At 45.0% G+C, this 24,586-nt stretch overlaps 1 protein-coding gene across 14 annotated transcripts in view; it reads left to right on the forward strand.

The window, feature by feature from the left end:
• Positions 1 to 239: 239 nt before the first annotated feature.
• Positions 240 to 24,586, forward strand: part of Arl15 (ARF like GTPase 15) — a 382,647-nt gene continuing 358,300 nt past the window's right edge. For 12 of the 14 annotated variants that reach the window (XM_087634380.1, XM_087634395.1, XM_087634392.1 and 9 more), the window contains exon 1: positions 246 to 388. Coding sequence is in view for 4 of the 14 variants with exons in the window: in XM_087634405.1 (XP_087490531.1) it covers positions 341 to 388 (48 nt within the window). In the remaining 10 variants the exon portion in view is untranslated. 14 annotated transcript variants of the gene reach the window in all.

The following is a 24,586-nucleotide window of genomic DNA, read 5'->3' on the forward strand; positions in this document are numbered from 1 at the left end:
TGGAGGCTGAGGGAGCCGGCGAGGCTCCGCCGGCCGCAGCGCGTTTCCGCCCACCCCTCCCCCAGCACACAGGAACCAGGACTCTACTGAGTCCCGCGCTTCTCTGCTGCCCTCCACCGGGGGACTGCCTTTTATAGGCGCTCCGGCCAATGAGCGCGCTCCTTTTCCTCTGCCCGCCCTCCCAGCCAATCGCCGCTCCCCTGGTGTAATCTTCGGCTCCTCGGCTGCTCTCGGCGATTTTCGCTGTTGCTGGCTTTTTCAGTAGCTGCTCGCTCGCAGCCCAAGACGCTGCTTTTTTTTTTCCGGGTTCGGAGCCATTCCGGATGCTTTAGGCTGCCGGATGTCTGATCTCCGGATAACTGAGGCGTTTCTGTACATGGATTATCTGGTAGGTGCGGGGCGCGGGCGGCATGTCGCCCCTCGGATCTCGCGGTGGCCCATGGCCCCCTGCTTGGAGCAGCAGCCTCTCGGCTTTCTTTCTTTGGGATGGGATGCCTTGAGTGGCTTTCTCCCAGGGCTGGCTCTGAGGGGCGGCGTCCGGGGAGAGGCCGGGCTGACAGGTAAAGGCGCGGCAGGGACCGGCGGGACTGCGGGAGATGGGGCCACGCTCCGCGCGCCTCTCCGCGCTCCCGGCGCAGGACTTTCTTTCCGGGGAAGCTGGAGTTTTCCGCTCTCCCCTTAGCAGAACTCCAGGTGCTATTAAAGAGCCATAAGAAGAATAGCTCTCTAAGTGCCCGGCAGGTCTGGTCATTTGGTTGTTATTAGATCTCTAAAGGAATGACCTGGGTCGTGGCGGGATTTTAAAAACACATTACCAGAAAGTAGACTGGACTAAACCACATTGCAACCCGGCCTGAGCAGGATTGGGCAGGGACAGGCATTGCCCCACGGCTCTGGTTGTGGTGCACGCTGCTGTTGTGCATGGTGTGCACGGTTTGGCAACCGGTTTTAGATCAGCCCTGTGCTGGGAAGTTTAGGTGGAAAAAGTTTTTTTTTGCACAGCGTAGGAACGGGACACTTATACGTGTTTCTAGAATTGTGCAAGCTCGTGTTTTGTTCCAGAAATTGTATTTCCACAGAGCTGCCTGTTTGTGGTCAAGCAGATCGTCTTTGACGTGAACTGTGTTCAATCCTAAACAATTACTGTGTTGATATTGTTAGAACGAACCGCTGTTACCATGCAGAGCTGAAGTAGATGGTTAGAAGCGTTGGCCCTCCTGTCATCCTGTAGGACACATGGTTTTCCACTGCAGATTGGCCTGGCAGAGATTTGCTAGTGCCTTCTAGGAATTACACTTAAGGCTGTACGGAGAAAGACTGACTACTTTCCAGATCAGGAAAGAGAGGGCTGCGTTGTAATGTTACCTGTGTGAGGCTTTATTTAGATCTGGGTAGGAACTGGCAAGGATGGAGACCAGTTATGGCACGACCTTGAGAACGGAGCCGAAATCAAAGAATCTCAGTTGGAATCTGGCTTTGCTGTTTATGTATTTATGGTAGTAACGTGTATATTTGTCATAAAGGGGCGTTACCACTGTATCAGGTTAAGTGAGTTATCTGTTTGGGAACATTCTTTATGTGCCCTGTAGGTTGATAACTCTCAAGTGTGTCCAGAAGGCTATTTTGAAAGTTGAATGGTCGATTGATTTGTAGTTCATCCCATACCATGCTATGGTTATGTCTTGTAATCTGCCTCACAAAAAGCTAGTTTGGTGAGAAAAATTACCAAATAAGAAGAAAGTATAGGATATCTTACTTGTACTGCTAGTTTTGAATACATAGCGATTCAGGGAGGAATTCGGAGGTTCTCGTGAACTGCTGAGACCGTTGCAGGACTGCAGCACATAGCCGTCTTTAAGGTACCAGGCCCACTAAAAGAACTGTGGGAAAACAGAAATACAAATTACTCAGGTTAACTTCCATCTCAACACGGGTTCAGGAGAGGTGGATGAATAATGGTAGGCATAAGGTTACACTGGGAGTGTAGGTCACAGTCTCTGAGCTCTGGGTTTGACTTTGACTTGGCCTGTCTGTTTACCTGTTTTGCTCCAGTACCTTGTTTGGCTTTCGTCTAAAATCATTGTTTTGTCACTTTCGGTATGCTTTCAAAAATTCCTCAGTGTGGAAGTAACTGCCCCATAAAAGTCATTGCCTATACTGGGGGGTGGGGTAGGGGTGGGGGTGGGGAGAAAACAAAGTCTTAAAGGAGACAGGTCAGGTTTTATGAGTGTGTTAGGTATCTCTGTGAAAACACTAAAGAAAGTCCTTCACTACTAAATGGACCAGAGAGGAAAAAACAAAGTCCGGCCTTCCCCAGATAGCTTTACTGTGCTGTTTCGTTGATCCACTCTTAGAGAAGACAGTGAGCTATACCGCTTTTTTCCTCATTCACACAGTCTTTGCCTGGTGTCTGTTTAAAATCCCATTTCTGAAAAAAAAAAAAAAAAAACAAACCAGAATCGATTTGACTGTGCTTGGCATCTTATTAATCGATTCCTAAGTCCTTTTATTTCCCTTCCAGGAGGGGGAAAAGGTTTCTTTCATTCCAAGTTGGACAGCAGGCTTTGCTGAGGGGACTGGAGTGAGCGCTCTGTTCACACCTGTCAGGAGTAATGGAGTGTCATCTGTCCTGGTGTGTTGTCTGTCCTGGTGTGTGGTCTTTTCTTCTCTTTAAATAGTGCTCTGTATTTTTGTTGTTATGTTGGAAAGAAAAGCTGTTTGTGGAGGTGTTGCCCATTGTTCTTTATTTGGGTGTCACAGTTAACTTGTTTTATTTGGAGGAGAGGAGTCCAAGGAAGGCAAAAAGAGGTAGAGGGTGTGTGTGTGTGTGTGTGTGTGTGTGTGCGTGTGTTCGTTGCGTGCGTGTGTGGGTGGGTGAGTGGGTGTGTGGGTGGTGTGTGCATGGACTGCGCGAGTGTGTGTGTGCACGTGTGTGCGCGTGCATGTGTGTTGCGTGCATGTGTGTGTGGGTAGGTAGGTGGGTGGGTGGGTGGGTGTGTGGTGTGTGCATGCTATTTTTAATAACTTCTGATAGGACTGATTGGTAAGACAGATGAAGGAAGCTCTCTGATCTTAGGAGTTACAGTTAATTTCCTCAGTGGTCTTAGGGGTGACAGCTGAGGTGAAGGAAGACAGAGGTTTCATTAATCTTGGTTCAGGGAAAGAGGGACACCTTGCAAATCCTAAATAATTACATGTTACACCGGGTACTGTGCCTGACTTGGTGCCTGGCATGGAGGTAGAGCGTGGGATTCCATTTTGATGAATGAATGTGAGGCGGGAGCGGTAACTCTGTTCCCCTCAGGCTTCTAAACCGGGACAAGATAGTATCTGTTTGGATTAGGTATTTTGATTTTTGGAATGCAGGATGTATCCTTTACACTTAAGATGATCAAGATAGAATTTGTTTAGCAATTTAAACATAAAAGTCTTATCTTTTCTAGATAATGCGGGTGCCATCGGAGGAGGTCATATCTCTTTCCTTTTTCTCTTGAGCAAGTTTCTAAGTCACGTTCTAACCAGACAGGTATATGATTCAGGATTTAGCTGTCACCAACAGACAGCATAGCCCTCTCTCTCTCTGATGGGTTAAGGCAATGTTGAGAGCTTTATTAAGAGCAAGAACAGGATGTAACTTATAATGAGAGAATGATACTGTATTAGGGTTCTCTAGAGTCACACAAGTTATGGAATGAACCTCTACAGAAAAAGGGAGTTTATTGGAATGACTTATAGACTGCGGTCCAACTAACCCAACAGTGGGCAGCTGTGAACAGAAAGTTCAAGAATCTAATACTTGCTCAGTCCCACAAAGCTGGGTAGCTCAGCTGGTCTGAATATGCTGGAATCCTGAAGAGGTAGGCTCCAGTGCAAAGAACACCACCTTTCCTCTTCCACACCCTTATATAGACTTCCAGCAGAAGGTACAGCCCAGATTAGAGGTATGTCTTTAGATGTGGATTAAAGGGATGTGTCTTCGCACCTCAAGATTTGGACAGAAGGCGTGTATCTTCCTACCTCGAAGGTCCAGGCTAGAAGTGGATTCACATACTTTAAACCAAGTAGAGAGTCTCTCGCAGGTGTGTCATCTGTTTCTGGATTGTAGTTCATTCTAGATATAGTCAAGTTGACAACCTTCACAGAACTATTATGAATTTCTATCTGTGGAGGCCAGACAGGGTCAACTTTTATGTTCCTTTTAGTTCAAAATGTTTTTGCCTTGTATGTCAATCTGTGTGGATTTCAACCATTCCTCTTTGTATCACTAACACAACAACATTAACGTTGGTTATTTTCTATATAATACCAGTGACGATTAAAAGAGATATTGGGGGTAAACTTACTTATAAATGTTGCCTTGGCTTTTTTTTTTCCTTTCTTAGATTTTGAGACACGCTTTGTCTGTTTAGCCCTTGCTGTCCTGGAACTCACTTTGTAGACCATGCTGGCCTCGAACCCAGAGATCTGCTTCCTCTGCCTCCTGAGTCCTTCGGATGTATACATTGGTTCTCGAATAAAAATGTTAACACATTGTGATCATGTTGCTGACACTGTTTTGTGTATTGGCTGTGCAATCACTGTTATTGAATGGGAAGGATTGGGTTGCATTTTAAAATAGTCCTAATATTTTGAAGAATCGGGAGGGCATTTGGCAAACAAGAAGTGGTAAGACTTTTGAGGATCCTTTATTACATCTAAAGAGTAAAACTGCATTCTCACTGTTCTTTTCTTTAAAGGTTTATTTATATCATATGTCTTAATGCTTGCCTGCATGTGTGTCTGTGCACCATATGTGTACAGTGTCTGCAGAGGTCAGAAGAGGGTGTCAGATCCCCTGGATCTAGAGTGACAGTTGTGATCTGCCAGGCGGGTGCTGGGAATGCAAGATCCATTTCTCCAGCCTTCTCATATGTTCTTTAGCCCATTCAACGAATGCTTATGCAACCCTACTTGTGCATGTTCCAGGAAGTCATGGAGAATGGACTACAGTGCTCTCCTTGGCTGCAGGACTGCAAGGCAAATGACTCTTGGGGAGCATGTGGAAGGACAGGTTGAAGATGGCCTATGGGAAGAAGGCAGGTTCTGACATGCTCTGTTGCTTCCTAGTGCGTTTCTCTATTGCATATGTTTCTTTGTTTTATGGCAAAATGAAATGTGAAGCTAGACTCGCAAACCTGTCAGGTGTTTGACTGATCTCAGGTGCTGTCTGTTGTTCTTTGCATTTCTCTCTTATGCTTGGGAATTAGTAAGGTTAACTTACTAAGCTTTTTTCTCTGTAGTCACTGGTGAACTTGGCCTAGTTTCTTGGTCACAGACTGTACCTGCCCAAGGATGAGGGGTGTGTGTGTGTGTGTGTGTGTGTGTGTGTGTGTGTGTGTGTGTGTGTGTTCCAAGTTCACACAGCTAGTGAGTGAGTGAGTGAGTGAGCTGACTTTCTGGCTCTAGGGCCCCCTCTTCACTGTCCCCACATCTAAGCTATTCTCTCTAGTGAGGGCAGGGACGTAGGCTCTTGGTGTAAAAAGCTGATGCAATACAGTTGGATATTTACATGTTTCATGTAAATACAAGGACCCTCTGTAGAGAAGACCAGCTGGAAGATGTGTGCCCAGCCTTCTGCTTCACCATGCCTCTGGTCACTGAGGTGATCTTCAGACTGACACTTCATCGGCAGACACAGATGCGGCCCTAAGCTTCAGTACTGCCATTTTCAGGGTGGCTTCTGCTTTCTACTGCTCTGGTTCCTCCTGATCCTGTTGTGAGCACTGAGGATCTACTTGTTAAGTCTGCTGGCCGCCTTTATCGAGTACGGCTTAGGCAGTGAGGCTGACTGGCAGACACTAGGCCACAAGCAGGCTGTGGCTTCAGCAGAGGACATTAACCATATAAGGGATTTGTAAGTGACAAATGAAGAGGATAGACAGTTTTTAGTGAGGATATGAAAACGTCCCCTGATCCTTTTTTATAAATTGAGTAGTGATGAGGTACAGAGTGGCTTTTCATTACTTAAGGATGTACCACAGCACATTTTATTTTTAGAAATTTGGTTTTAGCTCATATTTCTGCGCTTCCAAGGTTAGGTGACACTTCTGATCCTTGCCTTCTTACCGGCAAAGTTCTGTTACGCCGCACGGATTTACCTGGAGAGAGAAGGAAGCTCATGCCTGTGTTTGTATAGCCTTCCTCCCCTTTGTACAGTCTTTCTTCTTTTTAAAAAATCACTAGGATTCAGTCATGGGACCTTTCTACCCTAGTGACCGGGTCATGTCCTCCAAGCTCCTCGTACAGACACCAAAGTTGGGATTGAGTTTTCAGCCTTTCGTTCTCATTAATGTGCATCTTTGGGGATTAAACACCCGTATCTGTTAGGGGTAGAAGCAAGGACCAGCCATTGTGGAGCTGGCGGCTACTTTTAGTCATTCTGTGGCATCTCCCCAAAAGCTTCAGGAGTCAATGCAGCTGGGTCCTGGTGGGTCTCTGTCACCATCTCGAAATTCTTGATTTTTGAGCGAGACGTTTTATTTTATTTTATTTTTTTTTTGTATCAATCCCTCGGTGTATAAGCTGGCCCTGGCTTGCCCTGTTGAGATAGAAACACTCTTAGAACCTGAGCTGTAACCTGCCTCCGAGCTGGTTCCCCGACATCTTAATTCCTTCTCTGTCACTGCGTTCTAGCCTGGTACCTGGTGAAGTGGAGGCTGCGTGGGAGGGGTTTACTTGCACCATCTAATTCAACCACGTCGTCTCAGTCCCATCCCTCAGCTACTGCTTAGAATAGAGTTAGAAAAGAGACCCATGCTTATAACCATGGTTAGATAGAGCTTAGCTAGAATAATTAATAACTGGAGGAGGTGTCCCAGATACAAGGATGGAAATGGAAGGGTTGCTGCTGTCGCCTGGTTTCTTGAGAGGCCCCCTGGGAACTTGAAGGACTTGTGTGGTGTGTGCCTCGAGGCAAGCGCCTACTCACACCTATTGCTGCCTCCTCCTCCTCCTCCTTCTCTCTCTCTTTTTTTTTTTAACATAAACATTAGCCTCTGCTCTTTGACTTGCAGCCCAACATGCCTACATGATCTCCAGTGACAGGCTGCTTGAAAGATTGAATTTGTAGGACAAGCTCCTCTGGTTCCATTGTAAACTGGTTTGCTGGGAACTAGTCTGGCCACTAGACTGCTTCTCCTTGGGCCCGAGGATTTTCTTCTGGTGTTTCAGAGAGGATCCTTGTGGGTTTTTTTTTGTCTGATACGATGGTTGCGGGTCTTGCTTCTAACTCTCCGGGAAGAGCATGCGAACTTAGGGATACAGGAGGACCACTGACTGCAGCAGGGACAGCCTTACTGTTTCCAGCCATCCTGGACTGATGTCGGGAACTAAGAAAGGAAGCAATGGAGCTGAAAGAGGAAGTAATGGAGCTGTCTTTTGTGTCCTTACAGCTTTAAATCAGCAGGTGTAATGTTTTGCATTGCATTGCTTTGCTTTGCTTTGTGTGCTTTTAAAAATCAGACAGGCACACAAACAAAGAAACAAAGGACCTTCCAGGCCACAGCTCTCTTTCCACGCCTCGCAGCATCATCGCAGCCGCTGTCCCTAGCGACAACTCTGTGGAAGTTGGTGGCTCTCATTTTATGCCCCTTTAAGGACCAATGGATGGATGCTTAAATGTTGAGGGTATTTTGTATGTTCACGTTTGTATGGGAACTGTGACATACCACTCTTTTGAAACCTGCTTTTATACTTCTCTGATAACGTGTCTGAGCTTAATAAATGTTGCTTAGATCAGGGAGTATTTGATTCATGTCTCTTTGAAGTTACCACCCTTTGGTTATCTGTAGCGCGATTTTACCTGCGTTTGACAGGTTAAGGGAATGATGAGAGGTGTGTGGTGTTTTTTTTTAGCATTGCACGGAAGTCATCAGAACGGAATTTTGTTATGTTAATTGCAGCTTTTGCAAAAAAGTCTGCCGGTTTGTTTTGGAGTTTTGAAGTCACTTTGTAATTGCGGTAACACATGAGCTGAATGCAGGTCAGCACTGAGCTGATTTTGATAACTTGCTTATTATTACGGTAAAAGCTTGGAGAAAGACGTAGCCGAGCACAGTGGAGAAAATCAGTAGCCTAGCAACCCAGAGACAGACAGTTGCTGTGCATTGCAGTACGTTGTCCTGCAGTCTGTGCATAGTCTACTACCCATAAGTCCAATCATCCTGGACTTAGAATGGAAAAATCTCATAACCTGCTTGTTTGTACTTAAAAAACTCCTCAGTTTTAATAATTTCTCGTCTGCAGCATGGACTGTCTGCATTGTACTGGAAAGCTGTAATTCACTCACTAGCTACCTTTCCTCAAGATATCATGTTGCCGGGTGGTGGCAGCCCACACCTCTAACCCCAGCAATCAGAAGGCACCAGCAGAGGGATCTGTGCGAGTTGAAGGCCAGCCTGGTTTGAAGGGCAAAGTTCTAGGACAGTCAGGGCAACACAGAGAAACTTTGTCTCAAAAAAAAAAAAAAAAACAACAAAAAACAAACAAACAAAACAACAACAACAAAACCCCACAAACAAACGAAAAACAAAGACATTGTGTGTTTCCTGTAATTTTGGCTAGTGTCAGGAACATTGCTGACGTTCCGTGTTATTCTGGTTTCACTTTTTGTCACTGACAGGTGGAACACGCTGGCCAAGCCACTTAGGGGAGAAAGGGTTTATTTCAGCTCAGACTTGCAGACTGTAGAGTGTTTTTGAGGGAAGGCAGGGCAGGAGCTCTGACAGCTAACTATGGCACATCCACAGGCAGCAGCAGTGAGACATGAGTGCGCCCATGCCACGTGGTGCTTCATTTCGACTAGCTTTTTTTTCACTCTTTACACAGGTCAGGGCCCTACCCATTGAGTGGTGCTGCCCACAGTGGGCTAGGTTCTTCTACATCAATTAAAAATCGATATTAACCCCGATAGACAGACCACAAGTCAAGCTGACCTGGGTACATCCTCCATTGAGATTCTCTTTCCAGATGATTCCAGCTTGGGTCTAGCTGACAGTTTAACCAGCAGCACTTGCACACACTTGGGCTTTTTCCAGAACAAATGTAAAAGTAGTTGCCCAATACAGTAGTGTGGTGGTTTGAATATGCTTGGTCTAGGGAGTGGGACTATTTGGAGGTCTGGCCTTGGTGGAGGAAGTGTGTCACTTTGGGGCTGGGCTTTAAGACCCTTATCGTAGCTGCTTGGAAGCCGGTCTTCTGTTTGCTTTCAGAACAGAATGGTGAACTCGGCTCCTCCTGCACCATACCTGCCTGGATGCTGCCATGCTCCAGCCTTGATGATAATAAACAGAGCCTCTGAACCTGTAGGCCAGCTCCAGTTAAATGTTGGCCTTACAAGAGTTGCCTTGGTCATGGTGTCTGTTCACATCAGAATAACCCTAAACTAAGACTAACTAAGACATGTAGTGAATCTTAGCTACTGAAGGGGGCTCCAGTGTCAAAGAGGTTTGGGAAACTGTCAGAGCAAACAGGTTCCTTTGCTGTACAGCCAATGAACAATAAACAGCTGACCGTACATGCTAGTAATGTTTATGGAGACTCTCTGAAGGGAAATTGTTAGAGACAGTGTTCTTATTCCTTTGAGGGTAATTTTGCTTTATGATCAAATCTGAAATTAGAATTTTGGGGGTCAAAAGTTGTCTATATTTTAAGGTTCTTGATATTGATTAAGTAATTTAATATTTGTAATACAGTTCAAGTTGTTTCTGAATGTAACCAGCCACTTTGTGTTATGATAAAGTGTGGAAGTTGGTGGTGGTGATGCTAATTACTATTGATGGGAAACTACTGTGTGCTAGATTCTGTGGGAAATGCTAAATAGCTGTCCGCGGTTTCAACTACCTTGTGAGAGTTGAGGCAGCTGTTAGTTCTTTATCTTTCTCTGTCTCTCTTTCTCTCTCTCAGTCTTGTCCATCTGCCTGTCTGTCTGTCTGCCTGCCTGCCTGCCTGTCTGCCTGTCCACCTCTGTGTCTCTCCTGCCTGTGTGTCTCTGTCTCTGTCTTAAATGGTTGAGGGGACTAAAGACCAAGACGAGTTGAAGAGTCACGTCTTAGTTGCTGCAGGATTGGTGACTACTTTACGTGTATGTAGTTTTTCTTATAGAATAAAACTGAGTTTGAAGTCTGCCCCAGATGTTTCATCTATAATCTGTGTAATGTGAAGTATTTGTCAATCCATGCCAACAAGAAGGAATATTATAGAATAGTCATTAATTTACGTATTTTAAGAAATTATATTCCAGGGTTTTATGGATAATAGATTATCTTTCTTATTTGAAATGATACTGATTGCTGTTATCTCCTCAAATGTTATTATCAGGCTGAATTAAAAGATGGTAGCCAAATCCTTCAGTTTATATGTATATATATTTAGAATGTACTTACTTCTAGAACTCCAAATATTGGGGGACCTGACCTGATTCAAATCACCTAGGACCACCGATTCCTTATTTGCAAAACTTGGATAGTTAGAGGCTTTGTGATAATTTGCACAAGTAAAAACATAGTCGATATATTGGAAAGTAGGGATCCAGCGATGAGATGATAACATTCAGTCAGGTAGGGCAGAGGATTGATGGGCCATTTCAATAGATAAGAGTCGTTTGAGAACAGCAGAAATTTTGTAATTGGGTATAGAATATGAGCAGAGATCTCAGAGGTAAAGTCTTCACTTTGGGGTTTTAGTTATCTAAGAGAGAAAAACAGATGACCTTGGGACACAACTATTTTGCTCAGGAATTTGTTCGTTGACTAGGTAAGGTGGAAGAGTAAGTCTTGCTCAGGATTCCTTATGAAGGTGTGGTGAAGTGGTAGCTGGTTCATCTCAAAGCTCTTTCGTACATGCACTTGTCTTTTGGGAATGCTGTAGTGACTGGGTGGGGGGCATCTCTTGTATGACCTTTCTTTGTGGTTGCCCCTGGGTAGCCCGAACCATTTGGAATGTGAAGGCTTGCAGAGCTAATGTGCCAAGAGAACATGGCAGATCCCTCCTGGCCTTTTCTCATCTGTCCTAATGACCTAGCATTCTTTCTGCTGGTCTTGACACTCACAAAGTCATACCAGGGTTTAGAGGCCAGAGGTAGATCTCTTGATAGGAGGCTGGTTAAGCTTATGGGCATGTTTGAAAACTGTCGCAAGCATTGAGACAACTAATGGGGCCATGTATGGTCACAAAGCAATAGGGAAGAACAGGTTAGTTGGGAAATAGAGTGAAATTGGCTTCAGAGTAATTGTGTTTGAGGTCCTTGTGCAAAATCCAAACCAAGTTTTGAATAGATGGAGACTCAAGAGGGCGAGGCCTGTGGATGAGGGAAGAAGGCTTAGAGGGTAAAATGAGAAGCATGCAGGTGTGAGAGGTTCAGAGTCTGGGTCCCTAGCACCCATGTACAAAGCTGGGTGCTGCAATGTGCATCTTAATCCTGGCACAGGGAAGAGACAGGAGGATCCCCAGCCAGCCTAGCCAAACCTGTGAGAGAACCTCCAGGTTCAGTGAGAGACCTTGTCTCAAAAACTAAGTTAGAGAACAATTGGGAAATTCACTCAAATTGACCTCTGACCTCTACATGGACACTCACACGCACGCACATGCAACGTCCAATGCTTGTCACTTACTGTGCACAGTGCCATAGTATGCTGTCAACACCGTGGGAAGGATGGTGCCGTGCCATTTCATGTTATTTATTGATTGTCATCACTTCAGGGATAAGGAAGCTGAGGCATAGAGAAATTGAGGATCATAGGTAAGATGTCATGGAGGCAGAATTTGAACCTAGGTCTGGCTAACGTCCAAGCTTTTGTTCCCCACCACTTAGTAATGTGAGACTTTCTGGAGCTGTTCTTAGGGCTGCCTTAGACACATACACCCATAACTTGCTGGATCCTATTGTGAAAACAGTGGGCTCTCTTATTCCTAGTACAAATTACATTATGTCTCAGTGAAGGCATAGGCTGTATGGAGCCAGACTAAATCCATTAGCATTCTAAGTACATTTTGGAGCCACACTAAATACATGTACCTCATGTTCCTTCTGTGCAAAATGGGTCTAATGGCACCCACTGTACGCATACACAGAGGGGTGTACACATACACTGCATGAAGCCTCAGCCTGCAGTCAGCTGTACGTGATATCTTGGTGATATTGTATCTTAGTTTGTGCAAATCTATCATTTGATGTTTGCACAATGAAAAAGCCATACAGTGTTGTGTTTTCTCAGAGTGTATCGGTACAGCTGATGTTCAGTTCTGCGTGTGTGTATCTTTGTGTGTGTATGTGTGTGTGTGTGTGTGTGTGTGTGTGTGTGTGTGAGTGAGTGTGATTTAAAAGAATGTGACACTGCTAAGTACTGTGCAAGTGTTTCCTATGGTTGCGTTGGGACTTAGCATCAAACAAGGACATCCGTGACTGTCATCACCCGACAGCACTTCAGTTCTTCCATACCAGGCTTGCAGCACTTTCCTTGCTCCCCCTACTGAGCTTGGCGAGGAGTAACTGGGTTAAAGATCCTGGAGGCGTTCCTTGGTGTTTTAAGTGGCAGCAATTTCTAATTCACAGGGGTCAAAGGTCCTGGCTTGGCCCACATCTCTCCTCAGGCCAGTTCTCCTTAGAGCTATTGTGTGAGTATGGGCAAACGTGAGGGCTTATTTCAGTCCCATCGGGCAACGCTTAGAATTACAAGCACTCTTAGTACTCTCAGTCCCTCTGTGGTTGGAATCTAAACAGTTTGAAAGTCAGGCTGTGCTCTTGGGAACTCCAGTCCCTCACATGGGATTTATCTGGCTGTTCCTTTATCCTTTCTTCTGTTCTGAGGGTTTCCTGAGAGACTGCCTGGAGTAGAATAGAGAAAAATGGCCCAGTGCGCCTGTCCTTCATCATGGCGAGTGCTTCCTGAGTGTGACTACTTCTTTTTCCAATTCACCCTGCTAAGATGTAAGGAACCTTTGGTGATGATTGGACTACTTTATCTTTGTGTCATTTTGTGTGGAAATACTGTGTCTCTATATCGTATGAGTCTTATGAGTCTTATCTCCTTCCCATGACTCCCCTACCCCACTGCTGGCATTTTAAGATGGGTTTTTGCTTTGCCGAATGGCATACTAATTGTTTATTTGCGTGAAAAGATATATAGTAACTTTAGGCCTTTTAAAGACTGGGTCACCGAATCAGGAACATTTGATCGCTGCTGCGTTTCCTGTATTTCTGCCAGTTTCGGGGTCTCTAGTTTCCTGGCCTTGGGCTAGCAGTGGGTTGGTCTTTCCAGCAGGACAGACTCTGTTTGTCGTCTCTAGGGACACAAGCCTCCATTTTTCTGAAGTTTGACTGTGTAGGATGGGTGGTTAGATTAGTGAGTGACAGGTCCTTTTCACCCAGAAACCACTCTGTGTGAGGATAATGCTTAACTATATAGGTCATCTCTGGAAATATTCACAGGCAAATATTTCCTATGTGTACTAGCCTCTCAATAATTGCATGAGCTTGATATTTCCTTTTAAATAGTTTCGAAAGGTAAAATTAGTAAAAATCGTTTTGCTCCATTTCCGTTACAGGTCTTCATTATTCTGTGGGGTCTGAAGATAAGAACTTAGGGGAAGTTTAATTCTATGCTTTTAAAAAAACAAAGACTAGGTCTTCAGCTGCTGATTCTAAAGCTTCTGCTCAGATTCTTTCCTTGAAGAAGGTACCAGTGCAATGGAGTACATTACTTTAAAAATTTGAAGTAATAAAGAATTCTACATGATGGGGTACCCATTTAACTCTTTATACAGAGGGCACCTTGATTAAATCAACATAAACAAGTATGATTCTGAAGAATGATGAGGAATCAAGAGGTTGTAATGAGGACTGGGGAGATGGCTCAGTCAGTAATCTGTTTGCTGTGCAAGCGCCGAGGATCTGAGTTCAGTCCTCAGAACTCACAAGGAAAAGCCATGGGTGGAGTTATGAGCTTGCATTCTGGACACAGGCGGATCTCTGGGGCTGCTCACCAGCCCATCTAGCCTAGTTGGCTAGGCTAGTTCCAGAGAGAGAGGGAGAGAGGGAGAAGGAGAGGGAGAGGGAGAGGGAGAGGGAGAGGGAGAGGGAGAGGGAGAGGGAGAGGGAGAGGGAGAGGGAGAGGGAGAGGGAGAGAGAGACTGTTTCAAAAACAACCAAGGTAGTAGTGACGCCTGAGGTTGGCCTCTGTCCTCCACATGTGTGTGTACACATGGGCATACCCACCTGCACACCAGAGTGTAATGGGACCACCGATTTGATTCTTTCCCCATTTGTCGCAAACTCATCTTTGTTGTTGCTGCTCAAATCCAGACAGCTTAGGGGATCATCCCAGGGGAAAATGATTTGTCCTAGTGCAGTGATATGCAAACAATAGAGTAGCAGTGTGTGAATGTCCTTCTAAAAGAGGGTGTGGGAAAGGAGATACAAATGGACAGGGCCTTTTTGTTTTGCTAAGTGACATTTTAATCATTGTTGATTGGCCTCAAGTGAAACATAGTAACTTCTGGTGGTTCATCTGGAGCCCAGTGTTCTGTGTTGAAATACCTGACAAGACCTGCTAATTCTTAAAATATTTTCTGTGAAGAAGAGGACCTTCCATCAGTGTTGGGAGAAGAAAAACCCTGAACCCCTCTGTAACCCCTCGTTTCTCTTTTCTTTGTGCCTGGCTTCTCTTTCAACAAATGCCCATTAGAGAGTTTGCTGTTCGTCAGGCACTCTAGAGGGAAGGCTCTTTTGACTAAGACTGGAGCCTGCTTGATTCCGTTCAACTGAATGTCTTATACTTCTTTGTGATGGAGAAATCCCAGATTACCGGGTGAGACCTGGTGGACACACTTCTTTTTGAAAAGGGGTCAGCTATTAAGTGTGTAGGTTTTAGGGATCAGTCATTCTGTCTCAGCATTTCAGTCCCACCATCATAGTTACGAAAGCAGCCACAAATATGCAGCATGTGGTAAAAACAGACAGGACAGACAGGACAAAATTTAGTCTACAGATTGTAGTGTCTGAACCACTGGGCTGATAGAAGAAGAGAAGCCATATTGGAGTTACTTTTCATTGAATTTGAGGTTTTGTATCCTGAGAGTACACAGGTGCGTGCATGCACGTGCACGTGTCTATGTATGTGTACATGTGTATATGTATGTTACATATACACACATATGAGGTCACTTGATTGATTAGTAGTTCTAATGATTTGAAGAACATAAACAGGCCTCCATGACTCCAGAATCTTACCTCTGAGGTTGGGCCAACATGAAAGAGAGGCGGGGACAAAGGAGAACTCTCTTCTGGTTTGTGGTTTGCTCAGTTGCCTAGAGTAGATGGCCACCCAGCCTAGACGTCACAGACGGGCTCAGGTGTAATGCTCTCCCAGTGGAATCAGCCAGTTTCTCTCCAGCATGCTGTATTTAAAAACAGTGTGGCATAGGTGAGGATTTTTAATGGTTCTCTTCAGCAGTGGACTTCTTCCCGCCCATCTTTGTGTAGAATTATAAAACAAACTATTTTATCATATAGTGTAGTAATTGCTACTTTCTTTCTATTACTGACAACAGGCAGTTTTAGATCAGCACAGGAACCGAACTAGGATGTAAAGACAGTGTCTGGAGATACAGCTCACTGGTTCTGTGCTTACCCAGCATTCATGAATTCAATACCCAGTGCTGGAAAAAACAAACAAACAAAAAAAACAAAAACAGACAAGGCTCGGTGTTGGAGCGCTTACCCACATGGTAAGTTAGGGTGACTTGATACCTCAAGGTTCGTATCCTAGGTGATTTGGTTCAGTGGTTTGTTCTTTTACTTTTGGTGTGGTACTAAAGGGAAAAGAAGATTCCAACAACAGTGTAGTTGCAAATGTGATAGGTTGCAAAGTAGTCCCCTGTGCCTTCTCAGGTTAATCTTCACTCATAAGGCAGCACATAGGATTTACCATGAGGTGTGCACTCTCCTGTCCCTGCCGCTGTCTCTGGCTGCACAAGCTAGTGTGTGTGTGGTTTCCAGTGCCTCGAAGTTTGAAACACGAAGCATTTGGATTTGTGTTTGCCTATATTTCCGTCTCTTAGATAATTAGAATTCTACTTCCATTTAAAAACCCTTTCTCATGTATCACGGCGCCCTTTGAAAGTCCATTTAGGGAACAGAGTTTGAAACCACTGGCATTCAGACGAAGTCAGAGCCCTCTCATTCAGGGGTTGGGTTAGTAGCCCTCAGCTCTTCCCATCCGACTGAGAAGCCTAGAAATCCTCAAGCTGTTCTCACCGAGGGCCAGCATGAGTGTTGAAACAGCCAGCATGTGCTAGTCCCTTAGTCGATGTCGTTCTTCCTCCCTCTGTCCTGGCTTGCAAGGTAAGGCCGGTCTTGTTAGCTGAATGCTGTGTGCTTCTGTTTGACCTCAGCAGGTCTGGTGATTGGGTATTGTTTTTCACTTTAAAGGGATGCTCGAATGGGAAGGATTCTGCCTCAGGAATACTTGTTGTTCATGTGAAAGGAGGGGCTGACGTGGTGGGGGTGGGAAAAGTTTGAGTGATTCCATCTTCTGACGGAGAATGACTGAGGATGGTGACAGGTGGAAGGCAGTTTAAGACCTTTACTTACGTATATAGTCAGAAATGCAGGCAATGACCTCGCAGCCTCTTATTATTAGACTGTCAGTCTATTACTTTTGGTACTTCTGAGGAAATCTGTATGTCAGTGAAGGCCAATTTTGAAGACACGAGGATTCAGACAGCAAAGACGTGAGGGAGGGATTGCCTTCACTTGACAGCCGGATCTTATGGGTGGGCTGAGGATAAATTTGGCAAGACTGAGGATCAAGTGGAGAGGGAACTTGAATGCCCACGGCAAAAGCAAGCAAGCCTTACCTCCCAGGTTGGGCACACAGAAAAGCCTCAAGCGATTCTCTGACTATATTGATGGGCAGGAAATGCTTGTCTTCAGCCAGTGACATGGTTGTTCACACGCACTGTGGAAGCCGTGTCAGGTATTGAAGAGTGATCTGGAGAACTGGTTCTGAAACAAGGCCCAGTGGGTGAGCTTGGTAAGAACTTGCCGCTGAGGATGGTGGGATGTGTGGGCTTGAGTTCTGCTCTTCAGCAGGAGGTGATGGACCTCACCTGAGTGTTGGAACCATGCTCTGGCTAAAGGGAGGGAGCTGAAGTGGACAAAGCCCAGGAGGGAACTCTCCTTGCTCAGCTCCCAGTATCTCCTTAAATGATCCCGTTAGCTGAGTGGTTTTTTTTTTTTTTTTTTAGATTTATTTATTATATAAGTACACTGTAGCTGTCTTTAGACACACCAGAAGAGGGCATCAGATCTCATTACAGATGGTTGTGAGCCACCATGTGGTTGCTGGGATTTGAACTCAGGACCTCTGGAAGAGCAGTCAGTGCTCTTAACCACTGAGCCATCTCTCCAACCCTAGCTAAGTGGTTTTATAGTGCGATTTTTCTCTTCAGGCACAAGGGCCAGTGATTGGCAGGAAGATGAATAACTGTTCCAAGATCCCTCTCGGATTTGTGTTACCTAAAACAAACCTCTCTCTCTCTCTCTCTCTCTCTCTCTCTCTCTCTCTCTCTCTCTCTCTCTCTTTCTCTCTCTCTCTTTCTCTCTCTCTCTCTCTTTTCTCTTAACATTGTCAGAAAAGCAAGAGAATCCCAGATTGCTTTATTTATAACCAAGCGATAATACCATTTGTGATTCTTGAAATAGGCGTTAGAACTTACTGCCCCACCATGGATGATTTCCACCCTTGACCTCAATGGTCCAGGAAAGAAGTAAGAAGTAGCAGTGTCATGGGAAGGACTTGTCCATTGGGCCATTTAGAAGGATTTAAATATAGACTTGACAATAGCTTTTATTCTCAAAGAAAAATTCAACAAAAACCTCTGAATGACAATATCTAAGCAAAACAGAACCCAACAAACCATTGCTGGAGTTTGTGTTAATTATAAAAAGGGGAGCGCAGGGGGAAAATGGAGAATGAATCCTTATTTTGTAGAATCAATTAAGTGTCTTTGTCCTCATGATCCTGAATAATGCTCATTAGTATCCAGTGGTCAGGACATAAGAAATTGAAGGCTCCTGATCATGATTGATATAAAATAGCATTAAAGATGAAAACATTGAGTGATACTGTCTGATGGAATCTTATATAAGAAATTCTAATTTCTTCAGTCTGTGCACAGTGCTGCAAGGTCTGGCTGGAGATCAGTGATGGTTGCTTACCTGCCTGCCCACACCTACCTACTTCCTTCCTTTCTCCCTGCATTCTTTTTAAAATTCTTAATTAAAATATAATTATATCATTTCCCACCATTCATTTCCTCCAATCTATCCTATGTTACCTCTCCCTAATCTCTCCTATGCAAAATTGATGTATTCTTCTTCTTTCATTACTATTATTATACAACACAACACCCCCCACACACACATAGACACACACATAGACACACACACAGATACACACACAGACACACACACAGATACACACACAGACATAGACACACACAGACACAGACACATACACACAGACATAGACACACATAGACACAGACACACACATAGACACATAGACACACACAGACACAGAGAGACACACACATAGACACACAGACAGACACATAGACACACACACATAGATACACACATATAGACACACAGACACACACACACAGACACACAGACACACAGGCACATACACACAGACACACGTAGACACACACATAGACACACACACACATAGACACACAGACACACACACATAGACACACAGACACATAGACACATAGACACACAGACACACAGGCACACAGACAAACAGACACACACACATAGACACACAGACACACAGGCACACAGACAAACAGACACACACACATAGACACACAGACACATACACACACAGATACACAGACACACACACACAGACACACAGACAAACAGACACACACACATAGACACACAGACACATACACACACAGATACACAGACACACACACACAGACACACACAGACACACACAGACACATACACAGACACACACAGACACACACACAGACACACAGACACAGACACACAGACACACATGCACACACTTCTGAGTCCATTTACAGTTGCTTGTGTATATATGTCTTCAGGGCTGACCACCTGGAGTGGGATCACCTTTTACAGGCTCCTCCCTGGGAAAGATCAGTTCTCCTCCTCTTTCAGCAGACATTGGTAGAGCCCTGTGAGTTTCCCTCCTTTTTTTTTAGCATGTCGATTGGTGTTGCCATCCTTTAGGTCTTGTTTAGGTAGCCATGTTGTTGAGGTATCATTGGTATGGGTTCTCTGTCATTTTGAGAAGACACAATTTTACAACAGACTTCTTGGTCGTGGGGCTCTTAGAATCCACCTCACCCCGTGGTGTTCCTTGAGCCTTAGGTGCAGGAGTTGTAGGGTCTGTACGTTCACTGGGGTGGCACCTGTGATCAGTCGCTGTCTGCATTGTGACCCGTTTTGATTTTTCTGAAATGGTCTTTGCTGCAAGGAGGAGTTGGTGAGAGGTAAGAGCTACACTTAGGGTGGTATAAGGCTAAGCTTTAGCATGCTGTAAGGCATCATGGCGGTGGTGTAAAGTGGAGGGGGGCAGCTCCTCTCTAACATCCGTGATCTCACTAGGTCTGGGTCTGCATTCTAGTCCCAGGCATGACTTACACACAATCAGACAAACATGGTTACCCCGAGCTACGAGTGTTACTACTGTTGCATCTGTACATTGTGATCCTGGCATCCTGGTCATCGTTGTGCTTCACAGGCGTTAGAGCTGCCTAGATCTATCTCCTCTCCTTTGACAGCTTCACCTCAGAAAGGCTTCCAGGTCGTATCTTGCTCCAATCTTGTGAGTTCTTTGTCACAAGTCTGTGGTATCTCTAGCATTAGAGACTCACACCTTCAGCCTCTGCAGGGAACCGAGGGCAACCGTACTAACCTGTATTGTTTTTGAAGTCTCTTGGACAACCCTGACCAACAACTCAGAAGGAGGTTTTCCATTTCTGGGGTTTTTGTTAGATAGTGTATGTTCTTGGGGGAGGAGTTGTCAACCTAAGTGGCGTGACTTCATTTAAGACACACACTATATTCATGACATACACGTATGCTTATATTTTACGTATAATTTTAGACAAAAATAAAAACTGTAAGTCCTTAAGGTTTTCAGAAGCACATGCGTAGTGTTACTTCCCCCTCCCTCCTCCTTGTGTATTGTTCTCCTTTCTAGCTAAGGCTCTCTTCCTCATTTTTGCCATTTCTTCCTCATAGCCTCAGATTCTGGGTAGGGTACTGAGAGCTGGGCCCTCTGGCTTTGCAGAAAGTCTGCTCCTTCAGGGAACTTTGGAGTTAACATCATGGCTTAGCATGACAAAGGCCTTCCACAGTCCCAAAACCAGGCTTCAGCTTCCCATTTTCCTCAGTTCCAAGGCCTGGGAAATGGGTCAGTGGGTGGAGTGTACAAGTTGGAGGCTGGGGGTTTGGATCCCCGGAAACCATATGATAGCTGCATTGGCCCAGCGCTGCGCTGGTATCTTAGCATGTGGAGACGGGGAGTCCCTAGAGCAAGTAACTTAGTTGAAACTGGTCAGCTCTAGGTTCAGTGAGAGACACTGCTCTAATAAATAATGTGGAAAGTAGTTGAGGAAGACACCTGATGTCAGCTTCAGGTCTCTGCATCTGCACGCATAGGCACAAATATACATGCTTACCTGCATGCGCATATGTCTCTCCACATGTGTGCACGCACACACACACATACACACACACACACCCCACACAGACACACACCCCACACAGACACACACCACACACACACACCACACACACACACACACACCACATACCACACACACCACACACACCACACACACACACCACACACACTACACACACACACCACACGCCACACACACACACCACACACCACACACACCACACACACACACCACACACCACACACACACAGACCACACACACACACACCACACACACACACACACACACCACACACACACCACACAGAAACACACACACACACACCACACACACACACCACACACACACACCACACACACCACACACACACACACACCACACACCACACACCACACAGACACACACACACACCACACACACACACCACACACACACACCACACACACACACCACACACACCACACACACACACACACCACACACACACACCACACACCACACACACACAGACACACACACACACACCACACACACACCACACACCACACACACACACAGACCACACACCACACACCACACACACACACAGACCACACACACACATACACACACACCACACACACCACACACACACACACACCACACACACACACCACACACACACACACCACACACACACACACCACACACACACACACCACACACCACACACACACACCACACACACCACACACACACACACACACCACACACACACACAGACCACACACACACACACACACCACACACACCACACACACACACCACACACACCACACACACCACACACACACACACCATACACACCACACACACACACACACCACACACACACCACACACCACATAGACACACACACACCACCACACACACACACCACACACACACACACACACACACACACACACACACACACACACACACCCCTACCTGTCCCACTCTTTAGAAAGGAGAACTTGGCATGTTCTTTCTACATGTTAGTTTCTGGCACATATGTTCCGATCTAGAGAGAAAGAATGTGTTTGTTTTTCCTTCTGGATCACATTCAGGATATTAGCGACTTAGCAAGGACAGTGACCTGCTGTGTGATGCTTGTGGGCAGAGGAACAGTGGAACAGTGACCTGCTAAGGAGGATGCTTGCTGTATTAACCCGAGTAGATTTCAGGTAGTCTGTTCACAGCCAACGGTGATCAGTACCCGAAGTTAAGTGAAGCGTGGCCATTCAGCAGGTTAGGAGGGTTCCAGGGCATGGCCATCAGCTCCCCTGTGCCTGCAAAGCTTGTCACTTTTGTCTGGTCCACCTTTGCATCCCCTTTCACCTCCCAGTGTTTTAAGTGTCCACGCAGTGGGCTAGAAAGTCTCTTGATTCCTCTAACTATGGGTTCAGTGTTCCTGTTGTGTTCTTGAAGTCCCCTGTGCATTCCTGTTAGACATTGGTGTGTTACACCTGTCCTAAGAGTTGTAAATCATTTCTTTGTTCAGAGCTGGAAGAGTAATGTCTCCAGGGTTTGTTCTCCATATTGTTTCATACTTAGTACTGTCTGCAAGTGCATGCCACGTGGGGGTTTGTACAAATATTTCCTTCCTCCCTCCTTTAATTCTTGTGTTGAATTTTTAGCCCCAAGTCCTAATAGACAGGGAAGGGGTATATATTTCAAGGCAATTAGTACTAATTGTTTTCCTTTGCTAAATTAAAATATTCCTTTCTTTTTCTCTGTTCTCTAAGATCCGAATTTTCAGAGCTATTCTTGCCTTCCACAGAGGTAAGAATTTCAGCCAAAATTTATGTATGTATGTATGTATGTATGTATGTATGTATGTATGTATGTATGTATGTATTGTGTAGTGGGTGGAATGTTTAGTGATGTCTTGGTGAAGTGGTGAAGTCCATAAATTCTAATATATATGTCTTTGTTGGGCCATTTTGCTAGACGATGTTTCATATCTGAGGTTATTTCTGCTAGATTGCTTTTTAAGTCTTGATTAATTTTACAAAAAGACCAGTGATTTCAAGTCCCTGGTTCCAGCTGTAGATTTCTTAGGAAGTATAGATTTTTTTACTTGTAGGGCTCTGGTGTTATTGAAAACATTTAATCTCAATTGGGGGTTTCTACCCCGCCCTCCGTCATCCAGTTCCCAGGTAAAAGACACACAACATTTATATTTATGATAAGCCTTTAGAGCACTAGAGCTGGGCAGATATCAACCCTCTAAGCTATCAGTATCTATCAGTGTCTATCAGCCACAGACCAAATCTCAACACTCTGGAAGTCTTTTTACAACTAAAGCCACCTTAGAAAATATCCAGAGGCCAATTAGAGTAGCGTTGGTTGTGTTTTCTTCAGGCACGTTACCAGCATCCTTTATCCCATTTGAAGAAGCTGTGGAATACATACCAAGGAGCAAGGTTCCACGGTTTGCCATCAAGGCCCAATTTTACGTTGTAGTGAACCTTTTTTTTAAAGTTATTTTTCCATGTGAGGAAATAGCTTCAGAGTGTACTCTGCAGTCAAGCGATCCACTGTTAATGTTTGCCACAACAGCTCCAACCGAAGGCCACGCCAGTTCTAAACTCAGTGGCCTTTCCAGGCTCCAGTAGGGCCTGAGGAAAGGCAGATGGACCTTTACTCAGAGGTGCTGCCCACACACTTCCGCAGAGCTCCCGTGTGTCATGGGTCCTCACATGCCAGTCCACACGTCCCGCATCTTTGCCGCCGTCCCGTCTGTAGAGATGCTGATGTGAGAAAACGCCTATTCAGTCCACTGGATTTGGGAACAGGTGTCCCAGGCCTGGGCCTCGTTCCAAGGTGCTTCTCTTCCTTGTTTTACCAGTTTTCCTATCTTATTCCCAGGACTCTGGGCTTGGCTCTGTTACCTTTGTACTGTCACGGGCGAGCAAAATTATAGAGGAGACAATAAAGGAAGGCCATCTTGCTTCATATCAAGACAAAGGACTGCGTAGGACATCAAAACTGGATCTGGCCATTATGGTAAACATTTTAAAAAGGAGCTCTCTTAGAAACACTGGTCCCCCCCCCCCCATAGAACTGAAATTAGACCTTAAATCAGGTTGATTTTACACTACATGGCAGATGGCTTTTGTTTTCTGCCATCTTGTTGAAGTTTTTTTTTTTTCCCCCCTTCCATTATTTTCATGGTTACCTTTGAAATTTCTTAGGAAAACAATTGTAAGACTAATTAATGACATCAATTTTAAAGCTGACTTTTTTTCCTGTTTTTTTTTTCCCCCTCTTTTGTACACTTTTAAAGTAGACTCGTCCTAACATATTTTAACCCATCTGTGGTTGGTTTTTGACCACCTGTTGTCCCCTCTCCCCCGCCACCTCCCCCACATGTCCCTTGAATGAAATAGCAAAGAAGAAGTGATTGGTTTTGAAACAATATTCCTTACTTGTTCTTCTGACCAGTCCAGATGCAGATTTGTGAATGGCGACCCTGAGGCCCCCGGGTCAAGGTTTATCTGGCTGTTTTGTCTCCAATTGGAAATAATTTCGTGTGCATCCTTCACTCTGAGCCATATCTTCTTTTCTAGAGATTTATAGTAAAAATAGGGTTTTGCAAACACGCCTAAGCCAGGGAAAGAATGCGAACTATAATCATGTTAAATTTACTAACAGTTCCTATGCCATGATTAAAGGATGCTTGGCTTCCCGGTGCTTCTTTATCCTACCTCTCACTAATTAGAGGGGAGAGCCCATCCTGAGAATGTGATTGTTAGCATCAATTTGGAGTCTGAGTGGTGGACAGCG

This window comes from Rattus norvegicus, chromosome 2 (assembly GCF_021556685.1).
Source record: "Rattus norvegicus strain SHRSP/BbbUtx chromosome 2, alternate assembly SHRSP_T2T, whole genome shotgun sequence".
Lineage (NCBI taxonomy): Eukaryota > Metazoa > Chordata > Mammalia > Rodentia > Muridae > Rattus > Rattus norvegicus.